The sequence below is a fragment of the Condylura cristata genome, unplaced genomic scaffold (genome assembly GCF_000260355.1).
Source record: "Condylura cristata isolate star-nosed mole 26May11 unplaced genomic scaffold, ConCri1.0 scaffold00016, whole genome shotgun sequence".
Taxonomy (NCBI): Eukaryota; Metazoa; Chordata; class Mammalia; order Eulipotyphla; family Talpidae; genus Condylura; species Condylura cristata.
The window spans coordinates 502,652-523,926 of NW_004567117.1; the positions used below are offsets into that span (position 1 = coordinate 502,652).

Here is a 21,275-nt window from a genome sequence, read left to right on the forward strand (position 1 = left end):
ATTTCCTGAGGTATTCTTTCCCTTAATTACGACTGTGAGTTCACTGGCCCATAGCCACAACTTGTAAAGACAAAGGCACAGAAACACTTGGGACACAGATGGTCATTGATGCCTCTGTACTGAACAACTTTCTCTGCTGCAGGTCAGTTCACTTAATCTGACAAACATTTTGTAATTTTAACAAAAATGTGCACTTTTCACTGGGGTCAGACATCATTATTCTACAAGAGATAATGTCTTCTCAATAAAGCAAGCTGAAAAATTAACATTTTTTCTGATTAGAACTAATACTGGTCCAATTGTTACTACAGAGATTAAAATAAGAAGCATCTAGTGGCAAGCAAAAAACTGGGATTTTTAAAAATTATTTTTAAAAAAGCTTTCACAGCAAAAATGCAACTTTAAATTGCTATACATATGCTGGTCATAAGCTGTGACTTGTTTATTCAGACTTCTTTCCCTTATGTTATAATATTGTTATTTAATAGGAAAATAAACTACATAGACTTTTATCTGATGCATCCATTTGCAAATTTCCTTACAAAAGAGGACAAAGCACATAGGCATCCACAAATTTTATGCCATTTCTGTTAAAATTGATATCATCTATACATTATATTACAATATTAACAATTTGTTGTTCTACCCATTGGGTAGGATATGTGCATAATATATTCAAGTTATATACAGCACCTTACACATAAAAACATAAGAAAAGACAGACAACTGAAAAAGCACCATTGTAAGTGAGGCACAACAAAGGTGGGGAGCAGGGCATGGTAGTGGAGGTTCTGTCCTAGATCTGCTGACATCAGACAGGAGATGCCTTGGTTGCTTAAAAACTACTGACATGTGAGTTCTTGGAAATAATCTGGGTCTGGGCAATATATCTGGATAGCATACAGGTCATCTCTACAGATCACTAATCCCCTGCCACAACACACAGAGACAAGCACACATCTCTGAAGGAAAGAAGAGGAAAGGAAGATGGGCAAGGTCTACCTGCTCAAAGAAAATAGCTTCCAGAGGCAGCAACCTGGAAAGCAGAGCAGCAGCAGCTGCGGCACATGACTATCTAACCCTGGTCTAAATTACAAACTATGCAAAAGTTATAGCTCTTAGGGTATTACAGTAACCTAAATTGAAATCCTGATACCTAAACAATAGAGGTCAGGAGAGCACTTTCTATCCTCTGACCTGCCTCTCACCTCTACTGACCTGGGCTGTATAGTTAGAATAGCAGGGAGGCTATCATCTGGGACACAGAGTGAAAGCTAATTTCTTAATCTGTGACTTTGGTGTGCCACTGTTGGACACAGGATTCCTCATGATATGGAGGGGAGATCTGCCAACTTGTCATCCAATCAAATTATTTCATATGACTTGGCCAAGGCCTGGTCATTGAGATGAGAGTAAGCAGCAACATTTCCACTCACCAGCACTAGTTGAAGACTCTGACAGAGCTTGTCATCTTACAAAAGGTATTTCTGGTTTTATTTGTATAGACAAAAGTCAAAAATTAACAAAAACCAAGTATCCTCCCTACTGACTACACTACTGAATTTTGAAAATTTTAAGGAAAATCAACATATACAAATTAACACAGAGTTAATGTTGCCTGCTGAATAACAAGCAGCAAGAAACACCTGGGGAATAGGTAAGGCCAGGAAGTGCACGGTGGGTCAACAGCCATGTGTCCTACTGCCGTGTGGCTCAGAACAGCAGTAGCCAGGTGGGGAGGGACCTTCTTTTGAGGGACAGGGTCCAGGGGTGTGTCTCTGTTATGAACCAGTTCAGGTCTGAGGCTGACTTTGAAGGCCACTATGCCAGGTCTCTACCCACCGAGAAGATGGGAGATATAGAACCACCCCTGTCAAGGTTACTACTACTGGTATGACAAGAAGTCAGGATTTAGACTGTATTCTTCTAGACCGAACAGTGCTTATCTATTGAGCTCTCTTTATTCTTAGGAAGATGAAATAAAGGTACAGAAGATGTGCTCATGGCCCACAGTTGACTTACTGTTAGCCCCTATTTCCTCTCCCTAAAATTTGAACTAAAATTAGTGGATATATGGATAGACCTCATGAGTCCTTCTAGCTTTAAATATGCTGTCATAAAATGTATTGTACATTGTGTGTCATACGCAAGTGTGGGTGGGAGTGGATGGAGGGTATAATTATCAAGCAGCTTTAACACTAAATCTTGGTCAGGGACATAAACACTAGATCATCTCTTTAAATGCCTAATTACTTTAGCAAAATACTAAGACTGCCTCAGTGTTTGATGAAGATTGTATTTTCTGGAAAAACAAGCATATGCTTGAACACTGTGTTCCCCCAAATAGGTCTCAGACTGCTCTAGGGCTCATAATCCTGAAAGTCCCTGGCACAGACAAAAGCCCAGACAAAAACATCAGTTCATATACTTGCAACACAACTAAGGAATTTAGAAGTTTCTGATCAAAGCTACTTTTTGTAGCAGGTAAAGACTGGAAAACCATATTGAGCTAAGTTATAGGGCTGACTTACCTGCTTTATCAAAATTGCAAGCAATTGTGAAATAGAGATAAGAGGTTTCTTTTGAAGACTAAATCTACAGGACTTGATGATACATTGAAAATAAGAAGAGGGACTAGATCAGAAAACAGTCAGATTGTGCCCATGATTCTGGCTGAAATAAAGGCTATAGTACAGAACTGATAATAGAATAGTTGTAAGGATCACCAAAAAAGTTGCAGGCAAGGTTTGGAATGAAATCATGAGCTAACCTTCTCACAGCTGAGGAGGTCACCTGATCAGCAATTCACCTGAGTCTTGTTCTGAGATCAGTTTATGCATTCCTTTATCTTTACCAGATGAAGATACCAGATTGTGGGGGCTAGGCGCTATGTTGTGGAGTTCCCCAACTTCCTCCAACACAGGTGCACAGGCTAGTTTCTAGCTGACCTTTAAGGAGGCCTCTGGGTGGCAGAAGACAATTCTGGTTCCCAGTCAAATTTCCTGGGGCTCTGTCCCATTTGGGACCCCACTGCGGCCTCAGCAAACACACAATTCCATATAAGTTGTAAAGCAGGAGTGACAGCCGCTGCCCAAATATTTTCCTTTAGCAGCTTGGTTAGTTCTGTAGATGTTACTGTGTGAAACAGATGAATCTAATGACAATTCCAACCTCAAAGCAAGATTAGAACAAAGACCAAGAGAAGCAGCAGAAAGGAACAGAGAGCATAAACAGGACCTGGGGTCAGAACAGTCTCTCCAGCTTTCAGTCAACAACACAACCACCTCACTGATAAACTGCTACAGAGACCCCTAGACACATCAGTGCATGCCTGCTAAGTTGGGGTTAAACCAGAGTTTAACCCTCTCACCCACAGCAACAATGAGAGGCCACAGGGAACTCACTGCACATGGCAGGCCACTTGCTCAAGAAGCCCTGTTTGGGAGGCAACGGACCTCCTGGCTGCTGCTGTTACAAAGCTAGATACTTGTGTCCACAGAAGAAAAGTGGTTTATTTTATGTAAGAACAAATGTATGTAATTATCAGGAATATTAAAACTATGACTAATAATATTTAATTAGTCTTCTAGTTTCATTTGATCTGTATGTTGTGCTTTTTGTCCTGTGCTTTTAAAATCACTCCTGCCACTTTTCATTGATCATCTGTTCTGGCTGCATCACCAAGGCTAAACTTAGCTGGGTTTGGGGTAACACATCCCTCCAGGAATGCTGCACAAGTGATGCAATGGCTGATTTTCCTGCAGAAGGCTTGGTGTACATCCCTCAGCACCAGGGCTTCCCGAGCAGGAAGAGCTGCTGTGCTCACACTCAGGACCACAGGGAGGAGCCAAGAGCCTAGCATACCAAACAGCATTCAGGACTGAAGGGAACTATCTTGGGAGGGAAAGCGACCATGAGGTGAGAAACCCCATTATCAAAATAATCAACTTGCATATTAAACTACTTATTGCATAAAGTTATGTATCTGAGTATATTTCATGCTATAATGAAAAAAATCAAAATTACTGAAGAAGTTACACTGTGGAGGCTAAGGGCAGCATTACCTGGTGCTGTGTTTTGAGTGTTGGGTTCATTTTAATTAAAAATACAGCCTAAAACTACCAGAATGACAAGTCAGAAATACTGGAATTTAGTATTTCCTGTCTCCCACTCAAATGTTTCAGTGATGCACTGCTATCTATCTGATGGAAATTCTTGCAACAAAGATGATTTTCTTCTTTTACGTAAGTCAACCTATATTAGGCTAAATCACCTAATGTTTTTTCTTGCATGATTATGGGGAACACTCCTGGTATTCCTTGGGCCTAAGAACAATCCACAGGTGAAAAGACATACAGAACATATACTTTACTTAAAACATTTCCCTCACATATAAACATTTAGATAGTGCAACTTTTAAAAACACATCATCACAACACAAAGTAACTCCCTGCATTCATCTAGCCTTTCCACTTGATATCTTGGCACACAAAACAGGAATTTTGAATCATATTTTTAAAACAAAATAAAAGTTCCACACCTTGGGAGAAAAAGCAAACTGGCCTATTCTGCCCCATGATAATATAAAATAACTCTTCCTTCCAATAATTATAAAACAGGCCATTATGGCCTCTATCTGCAAAATCTTCCATTCATAGTTAAATAAGTCAAATACCTGTATGGGTTTTATTTCATGATATTTTAAAAACATCTCTTTTTCACCATCCCCATGCCCACCTGCTGCCAAACCACCCCCATCCTAATGGCAATCACCAAATAACTTTTTGCAGTCAGACTACATCAAAGTTTGTGTTATTTAAGTCTAGTTTGCATGCAATTCCCCTGAAAGGAATCAGAAACAGACCATGTTTGCACATTTGGTTTTACTTGGCTATCGCACGTAAAACTGAGTAACACTGAGTGGAGCAGAGGGCCTTTTCCCCTTCTTATCTCCTTTCTCAGCTGGAATAAGAACTGGGGTCAGACAAGGTTCCCAGGCTTCCTGTCTTTGCCCTGGATGGGTATTCCTGTGTCCCCAGAGCTGTCCTGCTGAAACGGCAGTCTGCTCCCCCTGTGTGCATGGTTATGCTGGTGATGGAAGAAAGAAGAACCCGGGTAGTGGCCCATCACCTCACTGTATGTTGGGGGTGGCCCCTCCATCCTTCCGTTACTACTACAGGTGCTGGCACTGATGCCCGAGTTGCTGCTGGGTGGGCACGGGCCTCCACTGTACACAGAAATGTCAATCAAATCACTATCAAATATGGTTCGGTTGGGAGGTGCCCTCACAGATTCTCGGTTGAGTTCCATCTGCTGCTCAGGGTCCCGGAGTTGTAAGGTGCAAGGTCCCTGGTAAGGAGGCGGCTCCTCCCCATCAGACAGGGAGATAGTAGGAGGAAGGTCAATCTCGTGCTGCACGTAGGGGTAGGTAGGCTGGAAGCGGCTGAACCGATCCCTCTGCATAAAGGAAGGGGCAGCAAACCTGTCCCTGGGCCGAGGGGTATACATGGTCTGCAAAGAAAGGAGAGGCTTGAAGACATTCATGGCATAGTAACGATCACAAACATATGGAGCCAAGGAAATTTTCACCACATGAAATTTTTCCCTGACAAAAATGGAGACTATTCCAGAAAGAAAAAAAAAGTGTAGCTTTGTTGTTCTTCCTATGATTCACCTTGCTGAGATGTATCTTCACAACCATGGAGAATTGTGGCTAACTGGAAATGTAGGTGTAATGGGAGTTACTGTGTGTGCTACCTATGTTTTCCTTTGAACAGTTTTCCAGTAGAACAGGAGTAATTTCCAGAGTGTAGTCAACAGTAATAGAGTGGAAGAGGCTCTGTAGATCCTCATGGTCTTGTCCATTATCTATAAAGCAAGAGGGCTGAGGCTAGCCTTCTCAGTTGTGTCAGTTCCCTACCTTATAGAAGAAAAAGGAGTGGCTCAGAGTCTTCACTGTGAATATAAGCTACAACTGCCCATAATGGTGCCTGTAGCAGACATGAAGTATTGGGCCAATTTATGGATGCTTGCTGCTCTATCTTAAAAAAAAAAAAAAATGAAACAAGTGACTTTTTATTCTTTCTGGTTTCTATATTTTTCCATTATTTCTTTTTGGATAAAACCATCCTGTATTTATTTTTAGTAGCTGACATGAAAAAAAAAGTTTTATATGTCATTCAAATATGATTATATATTTTTTTTCTAAAATGAGTTACAGTTATTTCTTACATATCGTCTCAACTATTCTACCATCCTAGTTTCCTCAAGAGGAAATATGTAATGTGTGTGTGGATGTGTATCCATTGACATTACTCTTATTTTAAACTAAAGGCAAACAGTTATCATTAAAAAAAAACAACAACAACAACCATTAAACATGACAATGTGGGAATGCATCATGGTGTGATATTTGTAAATAATGATGTTACTATGCCAAGTTTCATTATTACTAGCAGCTTATGGGATCATGTAGAGATCACTGGTTCTCAACATGTTTTCTTTAAGAAATAACCCTTAGGAGAGTCTAAGGAAAATCTCCCCTCACCTTTTAAACCAGTTATAGCCATATGCATTAATTTAAATGCACTACTTCCTAATTTATGCTCTAACACATTTAACAGTCTAGCAATTTGGTTGCAATGGTTTATTTCCTTTCTTCTTTCTCCTACACATGGGATTCAGGAGTCAGACTCTGCCACCCACACTTCATTTGCCCATCCCTTACCTCAGAAGCATCTGGTCGAGACCCAGAGCTGTCTGAAGGCCACAGGTGCCCTTCCTGGAGGGAGAAAGAGTGCAAGAAACATCACAAGAAAATCATTAGTTTCAATCAGCAGCACCTGAAATCAAGGGCGCGCATTCCTCTTTTATAATCGACCTGTTTTTAAAGCATAGAATAACAAAAAACTGCTCTTTTTAAAATATTTTTAAACTTTTTAAAAATAATAGCTTATTTTTACATCATTTTGTGCCTTTTTTCATCTCATTTGTAATCCCTATGGGTTTCCCATCACCAACTCACCCATGTGCCATCAACATAGTCCAGTGCACTTCCCTCCCCCCACTATTTTTGATCCCATTCCCCATCCCACCCCCACAAAATGTTTCTGGTATATAACTATGTATATACTACATTCTGCTATATAACTATACACACACACACACACAGTATATATATATATGTATATACACACATACATATATATGTATGTATGTATGTATTCATTATTATTATTTTCTCCCCTGGTCCTTTATACTTCTGCTATGAAGTATAAAGGACCAGGGGAGAAAATAATAATGGTATTCTTCCTTTTCTTTTTGGCTTATTTCACTAAGCACGATCTTTTCCAGCTCCATCCATGTTGCTGCAAAAGGCATGTGTTATTTTTTTTGGTTGCTGAGTAATATTCCATTTTGTGTATGTACCATATCTTTTTAATCCAGTGATCTACTTTTGGGCATTTGGGTTGTTTCCATGTTTTTCCAAATGCAAATACAGCAGCAATAAACATGGGGATGCAGGTGTCTTTTTGAATCAGTGTTTTTGTGTCTTTTGGGTAGATAACTAGGAGTGGGTCATATGGAAAGCTGCTCTCTTTTTACACCTAAAATCTAAATGGAGAGTTGTGACCAAAGGGAGAGTTAGAAAGTTCTGGATCCACCCATATTTTAAATAGATTGGATTTGAAATAGCCATTAAGTTAAATACCATTCAAAATGGTATACCATTCTATATGACATACCATTCAAAATGGTCATTAGGCCACTGTCACTCACTCCCTAGATATGGGTAGGGTAGTAAGCCTTTATGCAGAGGCTGCCCCTCCCCACCAATCATGCACCACTACCCGGGAGAAGCACCAGTCATGCCCTTCTGAATTGCCTCTCAGCCCTGAGTTCAGCAGCAGTGGAAGAGATGTACTGTTCAGGCACACTGGTTAACTTTCAAACTGAATTTCCAAAACTTGAAAGCAATTCAAGTGTCTTCTAATGAATTTATTTTTCAATCTGTATATTCACCGGCAGATGTGACTTGACCTCTAGTTCCTTAACACTTTTTTTTTTTAAAGCGTATAGCTAGACTGACAAGGTGATAGGTAAACTATAAGCATCATCAAGGGATCAAGGGTCATTTTTGATATCATAAACTTGTTTATGAGGCACTTCAACATGTTTCCTGGAAGACTGAATAGCTGACTACAAAGATGAGGCTCCCTTGCCTATAACCCTCAGTTTCATCTCCAATGCCAGTGATTACATCTTCATCTTTCCTTGGGACCTTTCTCATAGTTAGGAGCTGATTCTTAAACCAGCATTAACCTAAGTCTCCTTGCAGAAAGTTCTGGTCTGGAGCTCCTCACCACTTGATTTCAACACAACCCCAGGAGCTACACAGAACACAGGCCAACAGCTGTGTAATGACTGCTCTTAAATCATTAGTTCAGCCTAGCAATTTGCTGTCTACTCAGGAATCACCATGAGAACAAATATCAGCAGCAGTTATTTAGACCATGTGGTGCTTCTTCTGATGCAATGGGTTGGCAGGTTAAGGAAACAGCTTTAGCACATTTGACTTTGCTGGCTAAAATAAATCTTTGTTGTGAAAGAATACATCGATAATTGTTATCTGCTAATGTAGTTACTCTCAGGCATGTTTGATCATCTCTGACTAGGCTGCCACATTTTGCTCCTGAATCCACAAATGATGGCAGAGCCTGGTTCACAGCAACATTACAAAAGAGAGGGCTTCTCTCTGATAGGGTCTCCAACCCAGATTTACCATAAAGCAAGACTATACATACACATATGCATGCATGCATCCACGCACACTTGTACTTTGTCTCCAATGCTGAGTACACTTTGAATCTAAAAGTGGTACAGGGCTGGGTGAGGACTAGGACTCCCAAACCTGCCTGCTCTGAATTAGTTTTGCCATCTACTGCATAAAGACAAACATACTCTTGGTGCAATAGAAAGGAAATTTTTTTTTTTTTAAAGATTTATTTATGCATTCAGAACTGGGCTACAGGCCTGAGGAGCAAGGACGGTGAAGGGATTCACCAGAGAGAGTGGGAGAAGAACAGGCAGACTAACAAAGTACACTGCTGAGGGGAGCAGCGGGCAGGTCAGGAGAAGTCTGCCACAATGTGGTCATCTCTGGTTGGGCGGGGTTTGAACTCATGGGGAAGTGGCTTCAGCTTCCCAGTGCTGTGCTTTAACCTGATGCGCCACCAGGGAGGGCTGGAAAGGAACTTTTACACAACTAGTGTACAATAGAGAGAAGAGAAGGGAAAGAATAGATAAAATAGTTTTCACATAAAACACTCAAAGTTACTCATCCCTTCATGGGTAAATGTCCAAGCAAACAGGATTGGCCTAAGCAGGGCCACTGAGACCCAAAAGCTTGTGACAGTCTAAGGCAACTTCTGGTGAAGATCCATAGGAAAGGGGGCAGAAAGCAATAGGCAAATCTGGGAAGAAAAGAGTAAAATCAAAACCCAAGTCACAGTAGAAACTTCTGTAGTCAGCCTCATCATGGTCTCTCACCCATGTCTCTGATCTTTCAAGTGTCTCCTTCCATGACCCCCATATCCCTAGTACAAGTCCCAAGCCTAGAAGCAAGCACAGCTGTTTCATGTCTCTTAGCAACTTGTGTCTCCTACAGGTCTTCTTCCTTTCCTTCCTTCCTTCTCCCTGTCTTCTCCTGTTTCCCCTCCCTGTTCAGCTCTACACTTCTTTGGGTGGCAGGGAACCTGGAAACTTTCCTTTTCCTGGGGATTACCCTATTACATTGGAGTAGTGTTCTGGACTCCCTTGCAGCCACTAGCACACAGACCTTTCAACGTCTTTGACCATCCAGAGGAACTGTCTATTTAGGAATCTATATATCTTGTGGAGAAGGGATATAGGACAGCTCCAAACTTTACAGGTTTGAAGACATGTATTTTTAGACTCTTACCCTTGAGCAATTTGCTTTGTATTTTCCTCCTTCTGCATGATCAATGAGGAGCTATATTAAAATAATTTTCTTTTAAGTTGAATCTGCTTTACACCAAAACCTCAGCATTAAAGAAAAAAAAACCCTGATCTTCCCAATTATTGTCTTTTATTTTTTAAGAAAAAGATGTATAGGGCCCTCCCAGGTGGTGCAGCGGGTTAAAGAACTGCACTAAGAAGCTTAAGCCACTTCCGCATGAGTTCCATCCCCGCCTGCCCTGGAGGAGAGCCACATGGCCAGGCAGACCTCTCCTGACCCGCCCGCTGCTCCCCTCAGCAGTGTATTTCATCGATCTGCCTGTTCTGCTCCCCACTCTGTCCCTGGTGAATCCTCTCACACTTCGCATCTCTGGCCTGTACCCCAGTTCTGTATGAATAAATACATAAATCTTTTTAAAAAAAGAAAAAGATGTATATATGTATGTATTTATGCATAGAAGAACTGGAGTATGGGCCACAGGTGTGGGGAGTAAGAAGATTCACCAGAGACAGAGTGGGGAGCAAAGTAGGCTGATTTACTGAAACACACTGCCCAGGGGAGCAGCAGGCAAAACAGGAGAGATCTGCTGGGCCGTATGTGAGTTAGCTCCCTGGCCAGGATCAAACTCAGAGCAGTGGTGATAATGCTGAGACTTAACTCTTATGCCATCAGGGAGCCATCCCAATGACTGTCTTTATGATGTCAACAATCATGATGTGTTTTTTTTCCCTTTAAATTTTGATCACTTGGAATTTTTTGGAAGTGGCTGGGAAATAAAAACTGACATATTCTAGTTTTTTATTGTAGTAAGTATGTATACCATAAAACACACCATTTTAACCATAAAATATACCATTTTAATCATTTATAAGAATACTTTTCTACAGGATTAAGAACATTCACAGTGTCATGCAACTATCAGCACTGTGGATCAGAATTTTTTCATTTTCCCATATTAATACACAATTAAACTAAACTCCCAATTCCTTACTTCCTTCAGCCATGGTAGTCATCATTCTACTTTCTGCGTCTATAAATTTAACTACATAAGGTCTCTCAAATAATTATATATCATAAATTATTATATATTATTTGTTCTTTTAAGAAAACATATGATATTATGTTCTTATTCCACATACTGTATTAAAAGTCGATCCAGGTTGTAGCATATGTCAGTATGTCACTACATTTTAAGGCTGAAGAATTCCATTATGTATTGCATATTTTTTATTCATTCATCCACTGATAGATAATTTTGGTTGTTTCTACCTTTTGGCTATTGTGAATAATGTTCCTTTAAACAGGAATGCATGATTACCTCTTCCAATTTCTACTTTAAGTTCTTTGGGTATATACCTAGAAGTGAATTGTCAGACCTTATGAAACTCTATGCTTAATTTAAAATAATTAATTAATTAATTTTAGCTGAGGTAATATTGGGGTGCCCCCATTAGGTACTAACACCACAGTGCATCCCCACCAATTTATCCATATTGCACCAACACAGACCACTTGTTCCTTATCTTTTGGTTCCTCTCCTACTTGGTGTTTCAGTTCTGTATTCAGCTATCAAGAGTTAGTTTCTCAGCTTGTCTTTATCCTTTAATTTACTTTATATTCCACATATTAGTAAGACCATTTGCTATTTCTCTCCTGACCTATTTCACTTAACATTATTCATTGAAGCTCCAGCCGCTGCTACAACTGGCATGAGTTTATCTTTTTTGATCACTGAATAGTATTGCATTATGTATACACACCATATCTTCTTGATCCACTCATCTGTTTGGGAGCACTTAGGTTGTTTCCATAGTTTAGCTATAGTTAATGTTGCTGCAATAAACATAAGGGTATGAATTTCATTTTGAATCAGTATATTTGAGCTTTCTGGATAGATGGTTAGGAGTGGTTACTGGGTTGAATAGGAGATCCACTTTTAATGCATTTTTTTCTTTTTATATTTTTACATCATTGTTATTTTTGTGCAATGTGTGATTGTCCTCTCAGGTGTTGGCCCCTCCCGCCCCCCCAAATTACTACCACCAAGACACCTGTGAACCACCACCTTAGACTCTTGGTCCCACCCATTCTGATCCCTCTTCCTGGGTGCAGATCCATGCCTGTTGCAAATGGCTTAAGCTTATCTTTCTTGATAAGCTTAAACAGGTATGCATGACTGCACTTTTTTTTTTTTTTTTGCAAGGAGTTTTCAAACCATTTATTCTGTGGGGGGGTGGTGACAGTGGGGGGAGTGGGGGAAGAGAGAGAGATAACTTGGAGAGAGCAATACAATGAGCTTCTTTACACTGTCTTCATAATCCACTAAAAACTGTTTTTCTACCTCTCAGTTGGGAAATAGGCAATTCTCAACCTGGAGAGAAGCTCTCTAGTGAAGAGATCTGGCTTGCTGCAGAAGGCATGATGGCTCACTCTTAAAATTTTCTGGTGTTTATTTTCAGTTGTCTCAGCATAGAATGTTCTCTCAGGCAAGGTCAATTAAGAGAGTCGTTCGTGGGCCACTGGGGAAGAAGGCAGTCTGCAGAGAAACCAGGTAACAGTGCTTTGAACATTTCCCACACTTGAATTAGTCCTACAAGATCTTTAAGTTATTCTCTTGACTGATAGAATAAAATATAGCAAGATTCTGAATTTTTTGATATATCTGATGTCAGGCATAGAATTCTTCAATAGCTTGGGCATCTATTTTCTCTACAATGTCATCATCAAACAAAAGCCAGAAGCCATGACTTTTCACATTAGTAATATAATGCTCACAATTAGGACCACTGCCCCAGTGAACCACCACTACAACAAGGTCGAAGATACGATCCAGGTTCACCACCTCGCTGGTGGTGAAGACCACTCCAGCGGGAAGACCACTCGGTACCAGAGCTTGGTGTACCTGTGGAGGTGCTCCATGTAGTTGAACCGCTGTAGGTGCAGTGCCAAAATCATGGGTAACTTTTTTACTCTCATCCTTTTCTGGGCTCCCTTCCTGTTTGCTGCAGCAGGTTTCACAATAATATTTCTGTTCACTACATAGAGTTTCTATGTTGCTGAAGTCTCTTAGACTGTGAGTAAAAGATGTAATCTGCTCCACATCGACAGAAAGGTCGAGAAAAATCTTCATCTTTGTTACTAACAGTTTCACAGTTCAAGCATTGAGTTTCATTGGTGAGCATTCCCTGAAAAACCTCAGGGTGAGTCACGGTTTATTATTTTCCGCAGGTTCATTCATGTTGACATTTTTTAATTGTCCGTTTTGCTTTTCCTGTTCTCTTTCTGCAGCATGTCCGCGATAGTGTTTAGCAAATAATTTAAAAATTTGTGAGCATTCTGCTGTATGTAGTTATCAAAGAAATTATTTTCTTTCCTTAGCCTAGAGATGGTGGGATCATGCCAACCTTCTGTGTGACAATGCTGTCACACACTTCAGCAGGTTTTCCTTCTATTTTTGCTAGGTCTCATATGCCAGCACATACTCCCGGAATGGCTGGCAGAAGTACAGTGCCTGGAGCATGGAGTTACAGTGGCACATGTTTCCAAAATTGGACCAATCCGAAGTAGTGTTCATTGATTGGAAATTGCTCTGGACCAATGTCTTTTTCCAGAGCAGAGGCATTAGTGCCCATATTATAGATGGAGGAGATGTTTCGGATATTCATTAGTCTAAAGGTTGCAGCGATCCTGCACTGCCATCTTTATAAAGTGAAAACAGGACTGTCCATGGTGGAGCACACTGGGAGGCTGGGAAGAGGCTGCAGGAGGCTTGAGGGGGCCTGGGATCTGGCTTTCAGTTTTCTGGGAGGAGGAGGCCTGAGGGAGGACCAAGTAGTATTCATTGTGTATATATACCGCATCTTCTTGGTCCAGTCATCTGCTTTTCAGCATTTAGGTAGTTTCCATATTTTAGCTAGTGTACATAGTGCTGCAATAAACATAGGGGGTACAGGTCTCCTTTTGAATTAATGTTTTTGTGTCTTTTGGGTAAATCCCTAGAAGTAGAATTGTTGGGTCAAGTGGTAGATCTGTTTTTAGTAATTTGATCCTCCACACAGCTTTCAAGAGTGGTTGGAACAGTTTGCATTTCAAACAGCAGTGTAAAAGGGTTCTTTTTCTCATATCCTTACCAGTATTTGTTGCTGTTAGTTTTCTGTTTTTGTTTTTTTTTAATGTATGCCATTCTTAATGGCATGAGGTGATATCTTGCTGTTATTTTGGTTTGCATTTCCCTCACTATAAGTGATACTGAACATTTTTTTCAAGTGCCTGTTGGCTGCTCTCCTTTTTGGAGAAGTGTCTTGTTAGCTTTTCTGCTCAAATTTTTTTTTTTTTTTAAAGATTTATTTATTTATTTGTACAGAGCTGGGGTACAGGCCAGAGATGCGGAGGGTGAGAGGATTCACCAGAGACAGAGCAGGGAGCAGAACAGGCAGATCGACGAAGTACACTGCTGAGGGGAGCAGCGGGCGGGTCAGCAGAGGTCTGCCACGCCATGTGGTCACCTCCCGGGCAGGCGGGGATCGAACTCATGCGGAAGTGGCTTTAGTTTCTCAGTGCAGTGCTTTAACCCGCTGCGCCACCAGGGAGGGCCTTTTCTGCTCAATTTTTGACTGCACTCTTTATTTTCTTTTTGTTGACTTTTGTAAATCTCTGTAAATATTTAATATCAGTCCCTGGTAAGTTTTCTGGAGTATAAATAATTTCTTCCCATCGGTGTGGTGTTTGTTCATATTTGTTATTGTCTCTCTGGCGTATAGAGCTTTTCAGTTTGATGTAGTCCCAGCTGTTTATCTTTTCCTTCATTTTCTGTTTTGGGGATGAGTCTTTAAAGATGTTTCTAAGATATATGTCATGGAGTGTTTTGCCTATCTTTTCTTTAACAGATTGTATGATTTCAGGTCTTTTATCCATTTAAAGTTGATCTTTATGGCATGAGATACATACATTCATTCTTTTGCATATAGGGGTCCAGTTTTCCCAGCACCACTTATCGAAGAGTCAGTCATTGCTCCAGTACATATTATTTGCTCCTTTGTTATAAGTTATTGTCTACACGTGTGGTTTTATGTTTGCATTTTCAATTTCATTCCATTTGTCTGTGTGTCTGTTTTTGTTCCAGTACCATGTTGTTTTAATTATTATGGTTTTGTAATATAGTTTGAAGTCTGGACATGTAACATTTACATTTTTCATTTTTCTAGTCAGGAGCACTTTGACTACTGAAAGTTTTTGGTGGTTCCATGTGAATTTCATCAATATTTGTTCTGTCTTTGAAGAATGCCATTGAGATTTCTATTGGGATTGCACTGAATCAGTAAATTGCTTCTAGAATGGCTATTTTAATATAGTTAGTTCTGACAATTCATGAGCAAGGAATGTCTTTCTTTTTCTTTGTATCTTCTATTTCTTTTGTCAATGTTTTTTAGTTTTCTATGTGTAGGTCTTTAACCTCCTTTGCAGGAATAAACCCACAAATCTTAAGTACAGCTTTTTTTTGGGGTGGGGGTACAGTTGTGAATGGGATGGTGTTGTTGATTTCTTCTTCTTCAGTTATATTGCTTGCATACAGGAAGGCTACTGTTTTTTTGTGTTTTGATTTTGTTACCTGCTACTTTACTAAGCTGATTTATTGTTTTACTTAGTTTTTCTGTGGAGCATAGGGTTCTCTCTCTATATTATTATTCATCATCTCTTTTACTATTTGGATTCTTTGTATGTCTTTGTCTTGCCTAATTGCTCTAGCTAGGACTTCCAGTATTATAATGAAAAGCAGTGATGAGAGTGGATCTTCTTCCAGATCTTAAAGGAAAGGCTTTTAGTTTCTCACCATTAAGGATATTGACTGTTGGCTTGTCATATATCAATTTTTTAAAAAAAGATTTATTTATCTATGCATACAAAACTGGGGAACAAGCCAGAGGCACAGGTGAGGTGAGAGGATTCATCAGAGACAGTGCAGAGCAGAACTGGCAGATCAATGAAGTACACTGCTGAGGGGAGCAGAGAGCAGGTCAGGAGAGGTCTGCCCCACCATGTGGATAACCTCTGGGGTGGGGGGGCAGGGATTGAACTCATGCTGAAGTTCAAGTTCTTAGTGCTGTGCTTTAAAATGCTAAGCCATCAGGGAGGGCCCATTATATATCGATTTTATTATGTTGAACTATGTTCCTTCTATTAGAAGAATTTCAAGGGCCTTCAACATCATAAATGGATTTTTGGATTTTATAAAATGCTTTCTTAGAATCTATTGATATGATCACATAGTTTTGTTTTCTTTTTGTTGATGTGGTGAATTACATTAATTAATTTTCAGATTTTGGATCATCCTTGTCTCCCTGGTATAAATCCCACTTGGTCACGATGTTTTATCCTTTTGATGAATTATTAGGATTTTATTGAGTATTTTTTCCATCTGTGTTCATTATGATGTTGTGCCATATTATTCTTTTTCTGTACTGTTTGGTTTTTTTGTTTGGTTGGTTTTGATATTATTGTAATGTTGGCTTCACAAAATGTACTTGGGGGCCCTCCCTGGTGGCACAGCAGGTTAAAGCACAGCACTGCAATATAGTCTCTGCTGCATCAGTGCGAGTTTGATTCCTGGCCCTGGAGGTGGTCCGCATGGTGAGGCAGACCTCTCCTGTCTTGCTGGCTGCTCCCCTCACCAGTGTACTTCATCGATTTGCCTGTTCTGCACCCCATTCTGTGTCTGGTGAATCCTCTCACCACCCCTGTGCCTCTGGCCTGTACCCCAGTTCTGTATGAATAAATAAATAAATCTTAAAAAAATAAAAAATTTTAAAAAAATTTAAAAATGTACTTGGTAGTATTCCTTCTTTTTCAATATTTTTTGCAGAGTTTTTGTAGGTTAGTCATCTGACTAGTTTTAAAAATTGGTCCATCTCACTTAGATTGTTGAACTTGATTGCATAACTGTTCATAGTAGTCTCTGATTAGCATTTGGATTTCTGCTGTGTCTAAAATTTGTGATTCTATTTGAATTTTGTCCTTTTTTTTTTTTTTCATGTGAGCCCAACTAGAATTCGGTCAATTTTTTTTTCAAACAAACAGCTTTTGGTTTCATCTATTTTTTGGATTATCTTTTCTTTATTTTTATTTCACTTATTTTTATTGAATTTTTGTTATTTCCTTTCTCCTACTGATGTTTGGGTCTTTTTGTTGTTTTTTTTTCAAGATGGAAGATTGTAGTTGTTGTTGTCCTTTTGGGGGGAGTTTTTTCCTGTTTCTTTATTACTATATTACTACTTATTTTCTTTTATTGCTGTTTTTGCTGTGTCCCATATATTCTGGAAAGTTGCATCATTTTTGTTATTTGTCCCAATGCATTTATTAATTTCTTCTTTGATTTCTTCATCAGTACAGTGGTTGTTCAGCAACATGTTCTTCGTTCTACGTGTAATGGTTGGTGGGAGTGTCCTTGTTTTCCTTTCATAGTTTATCAAGAGATTGATTCCTTTATAGTCAGAGATGGTATGATTCTGATCTTTGTGTTTCTTGATTTGGTTTTTGATTTGTTGATGTTTGTTGTGTCTCAGTACATGGTCTATCCTGGAGAATGATCCATGTGTACTTGAGGAGAATGTGTATTCAGTGCTTTTTGAGTGCAGTGTCCTATAGATCTCTATTTGGCCCATGTGTTCTAGGTTTTTGTTCAAGGATACTGTGTCTTTATTTTTTGTCTTTTTTGATCTAGTCATGAAAGTGGGGTGTTGAAGTCTACCACAGCAGATATATTTTCTCCAGTGACTTTTTTCAGATTTGAAAGTAACTAATATATTTTGGTACTCCTTCAATGGGTGCCTAGATATTAATTAGTGTTAATTAATGTCCTGGTGTAATGTCCCTTTGATTATTATGAAGTGACCATTAATATCTCTTGTTACCTTTTTCAATTGGAAGTCTATCTTACCTGATATGGGTGTGGCTGCCCCTTCCCTTCTTTGGGGGGCTATTTGCTTGTAGAATTGTTTTATAGTCCTTTATTTTATTTATTATTTTTTAAAGATTTATTTATTTATTCGTACAGAACTGGGGTACAGGCCAGAGATGCGAAGTGTGAGAGGATTCACCAGAGACAGAGTGGGATGCAGAACAGGCAGATCCACGAAGTACACTGCTGAGGGGAGCAGCGGGCAGGTCAGGAGAGGTCTGCCGTGCCATGTGGTCACCAGCGGGGCAGGCGGGATCAAACTCATGCCAAAGTGGCTTCAGCTTCTTTGTGCTGTGCTTTAACCCTATGCACCACCAGAGAGAGCCCTATAGTCCTTTATTTTTAAACTCTGTTTATCTTTGGCTCTTAGGTGTGGTTCCTGGAGACAGCAGATTAGGTTCTCTTTTCTTATTCAATGGGCTACTCTGTGTCTTTCAATTGACGAATTTAGTTCTTTTACATTTAAGGTCATTTCTTGCTTCTTTATTTGGGTCTGTCATACATGAGAGCCTACAGTTGCCATTTGGTTATCATTTTATGTTCTATTCCTTACCTTGTTCAGTCCTTCCAGTTCATTTTTCTGTTGGTTTAGATTTTAAGTCTTCTTGAAATGGGGGTTTAGTAGTAACAAATTTCTGAAGATTTTGTTTGTTTGAAAAGGTCTTTAGTTTTTCCTCCATGTAAAAAAGAGAGTTTTTCAGGATAAAATATTCTTGGCTGGCATTTTTTTTTTACTTGGAGTATTTTTGAATATGTTGTTCCAGTCTTTTCTTGCCGATAGTGTTTCTTCAGAGAAGTCTGATATCAGACTAATTGGTTTTCCCTTATTAGTTAACTGTTTCTCCCCCTTTGTCAGCTTCATTATTATTATTATTTGTCTTGGACATTTGGAAGCTTCACTATTACATAATAGTGTAATATTGTTGTCTTGTGTAGTTCTCCTTTCACTGTGGTAATTTGGTGTTCCAGCTTCCTGTATTTTTATTTCCTTCTTCATATTCAGGAAGTTCTCGGTTCCTTTGAATATGTTCCTGGTTCCTTTGTATCTCTTTTCATCTTCTGGGATTCCAGTAATTTATATTTCCTTTTCTTATGGTGTCAGATATTTCTCTGAAGAATGTGACTTCATTCTTTTTCTGTTGTCCATATGGTCCTTTCCTTTTTTGTTCTTTTTATATCTGTATCTTTGAGAGTACTGATTTTTTTTTTCCATTTCATCAATTCTATTTCATTACTTTTCTCTGAATTCTCACTCAGGCAGAAAAATTTTTCTATGTCATTGTTGAGTTTGGGTGGCTGATTTTCTTTGTGGTGTGCTATTACCCAAAAAACTTGCTTGGCTATTTGTATTTTTCCTTTTCAGTATTGTTTGCTTTCTAACTTGTTCTATGCCTTGGGCCACTATACCATTGGTACCGGTGGACAACTTTTAGGGGTACCTGTATTGGGACACTGGGGACTGGTGGCCAGGCTGAGTCTGATTTTGCTATACCTGACTTTGTAAGAACTGTGATGCTGTGGATGGGCTGATGAGCACTAGCCCTGGAGTTCACTGAGTCTCGGAAAGCTGATGGTCTCTTTCCCTATGTGTGCATCTTAATCTACAATGATGGGTGGGGTTAGTGAAGGAGTATAAGAGTTCACACAGACTCTAATGCTGTGTGGATCAAAAGGCTGTGTACTCCCTATGGGGGTAAGGCTCTCTGCCTTCCTGGATTTACTCATCTTCCCAAATGGGGTATATGGGTCTACAGGGGTTGCTGGCCTCCAACAGCCACATATGAGCTGGTGGGTGCTTTCCTGGGTCTTGCTGCTCACCTTTGTTTGCTGACCCTTCTAAGGCTTAACTGTTATCTGTGTGATCATAATCACCTAGCACAGTGCCCAAACCTTAGTGCTCTGTATTCATCAATGTCTGGTTAACAAAGGCTGTCCTGAGGAACAGATACTGGTGTTACAAGATGTCCAGCAGCTGCTTTGTTAGATTAACCTCTTCACTGAACTGACAGCCATCTTCCATTTTTAGTGTTTGAGACACCTCCACACTGCTTTCCACAAGGGTCAAAGCAGTTTGCATTTTTGCCAGCAGTCTTGAAGGGTTACCTTTCTCCACATCCTTGCCAGCCCTTGTTGTTTCTGGTCTTTTCTCATATGGGCCATTCTCATAGGTGTGAGATCCTATCTTGCTGTGGTCTTGATTTGCCTAAGTGATTGTGAACATTTTTTTCATGTGTCTGTTGGTGATTTAAAATCTTCATTGGAGTAGTGTCTGTTTAATTCTTTTGTCTATTTTTTGATTGTATTATTTGTTTTGCCTTTGTAGAATTTTAGGAGTTCTTTGCATATCTTTTATATCAGTCCTTTGTTAGATGTATGATGTGAAAATATATTTTTTCATTCAGTGGGGTGTTTTTTCACTTAAATTGTATTTCTTTCACTATACAGAAGCTTTTCTATTTGATGTTGACCCAGCTGTTTATGTTCTATTTTATTTCCCATGCTGTTTGGGATGAATCCTGCAGATAATCACTAAAGTTTATGTGAAAAAAATATCTTACCTGTGTTTTCTTCTATGTATTTTATTACTTCAGGTTTTACATTCAAATCTTTGATTCATGTTGAGTTTATTTTGGTGGATGGTATGAGACTGTGGTCTAGTTTGATTCTTTTGCATCCAGCTGTCCAGTTTACCCAACACCATTTATTTAAGAGTTTATCCTTGTTCCAGTAATGTATTGATGACTAGTTCAAAGATAAATCATCCATGTATATGTATATATGAGTTTACTTCTGGGCTTTCAATTCTATTCCATTGGTATGTGTGTTTCTTTTTCATCCAGTACCAGGCTATTTTAATTATTATAACATTATATTATAGCTTAAAGTCTGAAATGATATCTCCATTCTCTTTCCTCTTTGTCAAGACTGTTTTGCTATTTGGGGTCTTTTCTGGTTCCACATGAATTTCAATAGTGTTTGCTCCAATACTTTGAAATATGTCACTGACATTTTTATTGGAGTTTTGTTGAACATCTATATATTTTTGGGTAGAGTGGCCATGATGACAATGTCCATGAGCAAGGAATATTTTTCCATTTCTTTGTGCCTTCTTCAATTTAAAAAATGCCTTATAGATTTCTTTGTATAAATCTTTTACCTCCTGTGTTAGGTTTATTCTTAGGTATTTAATTTTCTTATTGGTGTAACTGTAAGTGCTATCACTTTCTTAATGTCTTTCTCTTTTATTTCATTGTTCATATATTAGAAGTAACTGAAATATGTGTATTGATTTTATATCCTGCTGCTTTGTTAAACTGATTGTTGCAATTAGTTTTTTTTTTT

The 21,275-nt window shown here is 39.2% G+C and overlaps 1 protein-coding gene and 1 pseudogene across 1 annotated transcript in view; both read right to left on the reverse strand.

Annotated features, from left to right (window-relative positions):
- Positions 1-2,849: 2,849 nt before the first annotated feature.
- LDLRAD4 (low density lipoprotein receptor class A domain containing 4) overlaps positions 2,850-21,275 on the reverse strand; it is a 486,732-nt gene continuing 468,306 nt past the window's right edge. Inside the window, exons 6-7 of the mRNA XM_012725845.1 lie at positions 6,728-6,781; positions 2,850-5,511 (exon numbers count right to left, since the gene is read on the reverse strand). Of these exons, the coding sequence (XP_012581299.1) occupies positions 4,981-5,511; positions 6,728-6,781 (585 nt within the window). The 3' untranslated portion in view covers positions 2,850-4,980. The remainder of the gene's footprint in view (positions 5,512-6,727; positions 6,782-21,275) is intronic.
- LOC101625251 lies at positions 12,565-13,794 on the reverse strand (annotated as a pseudogene).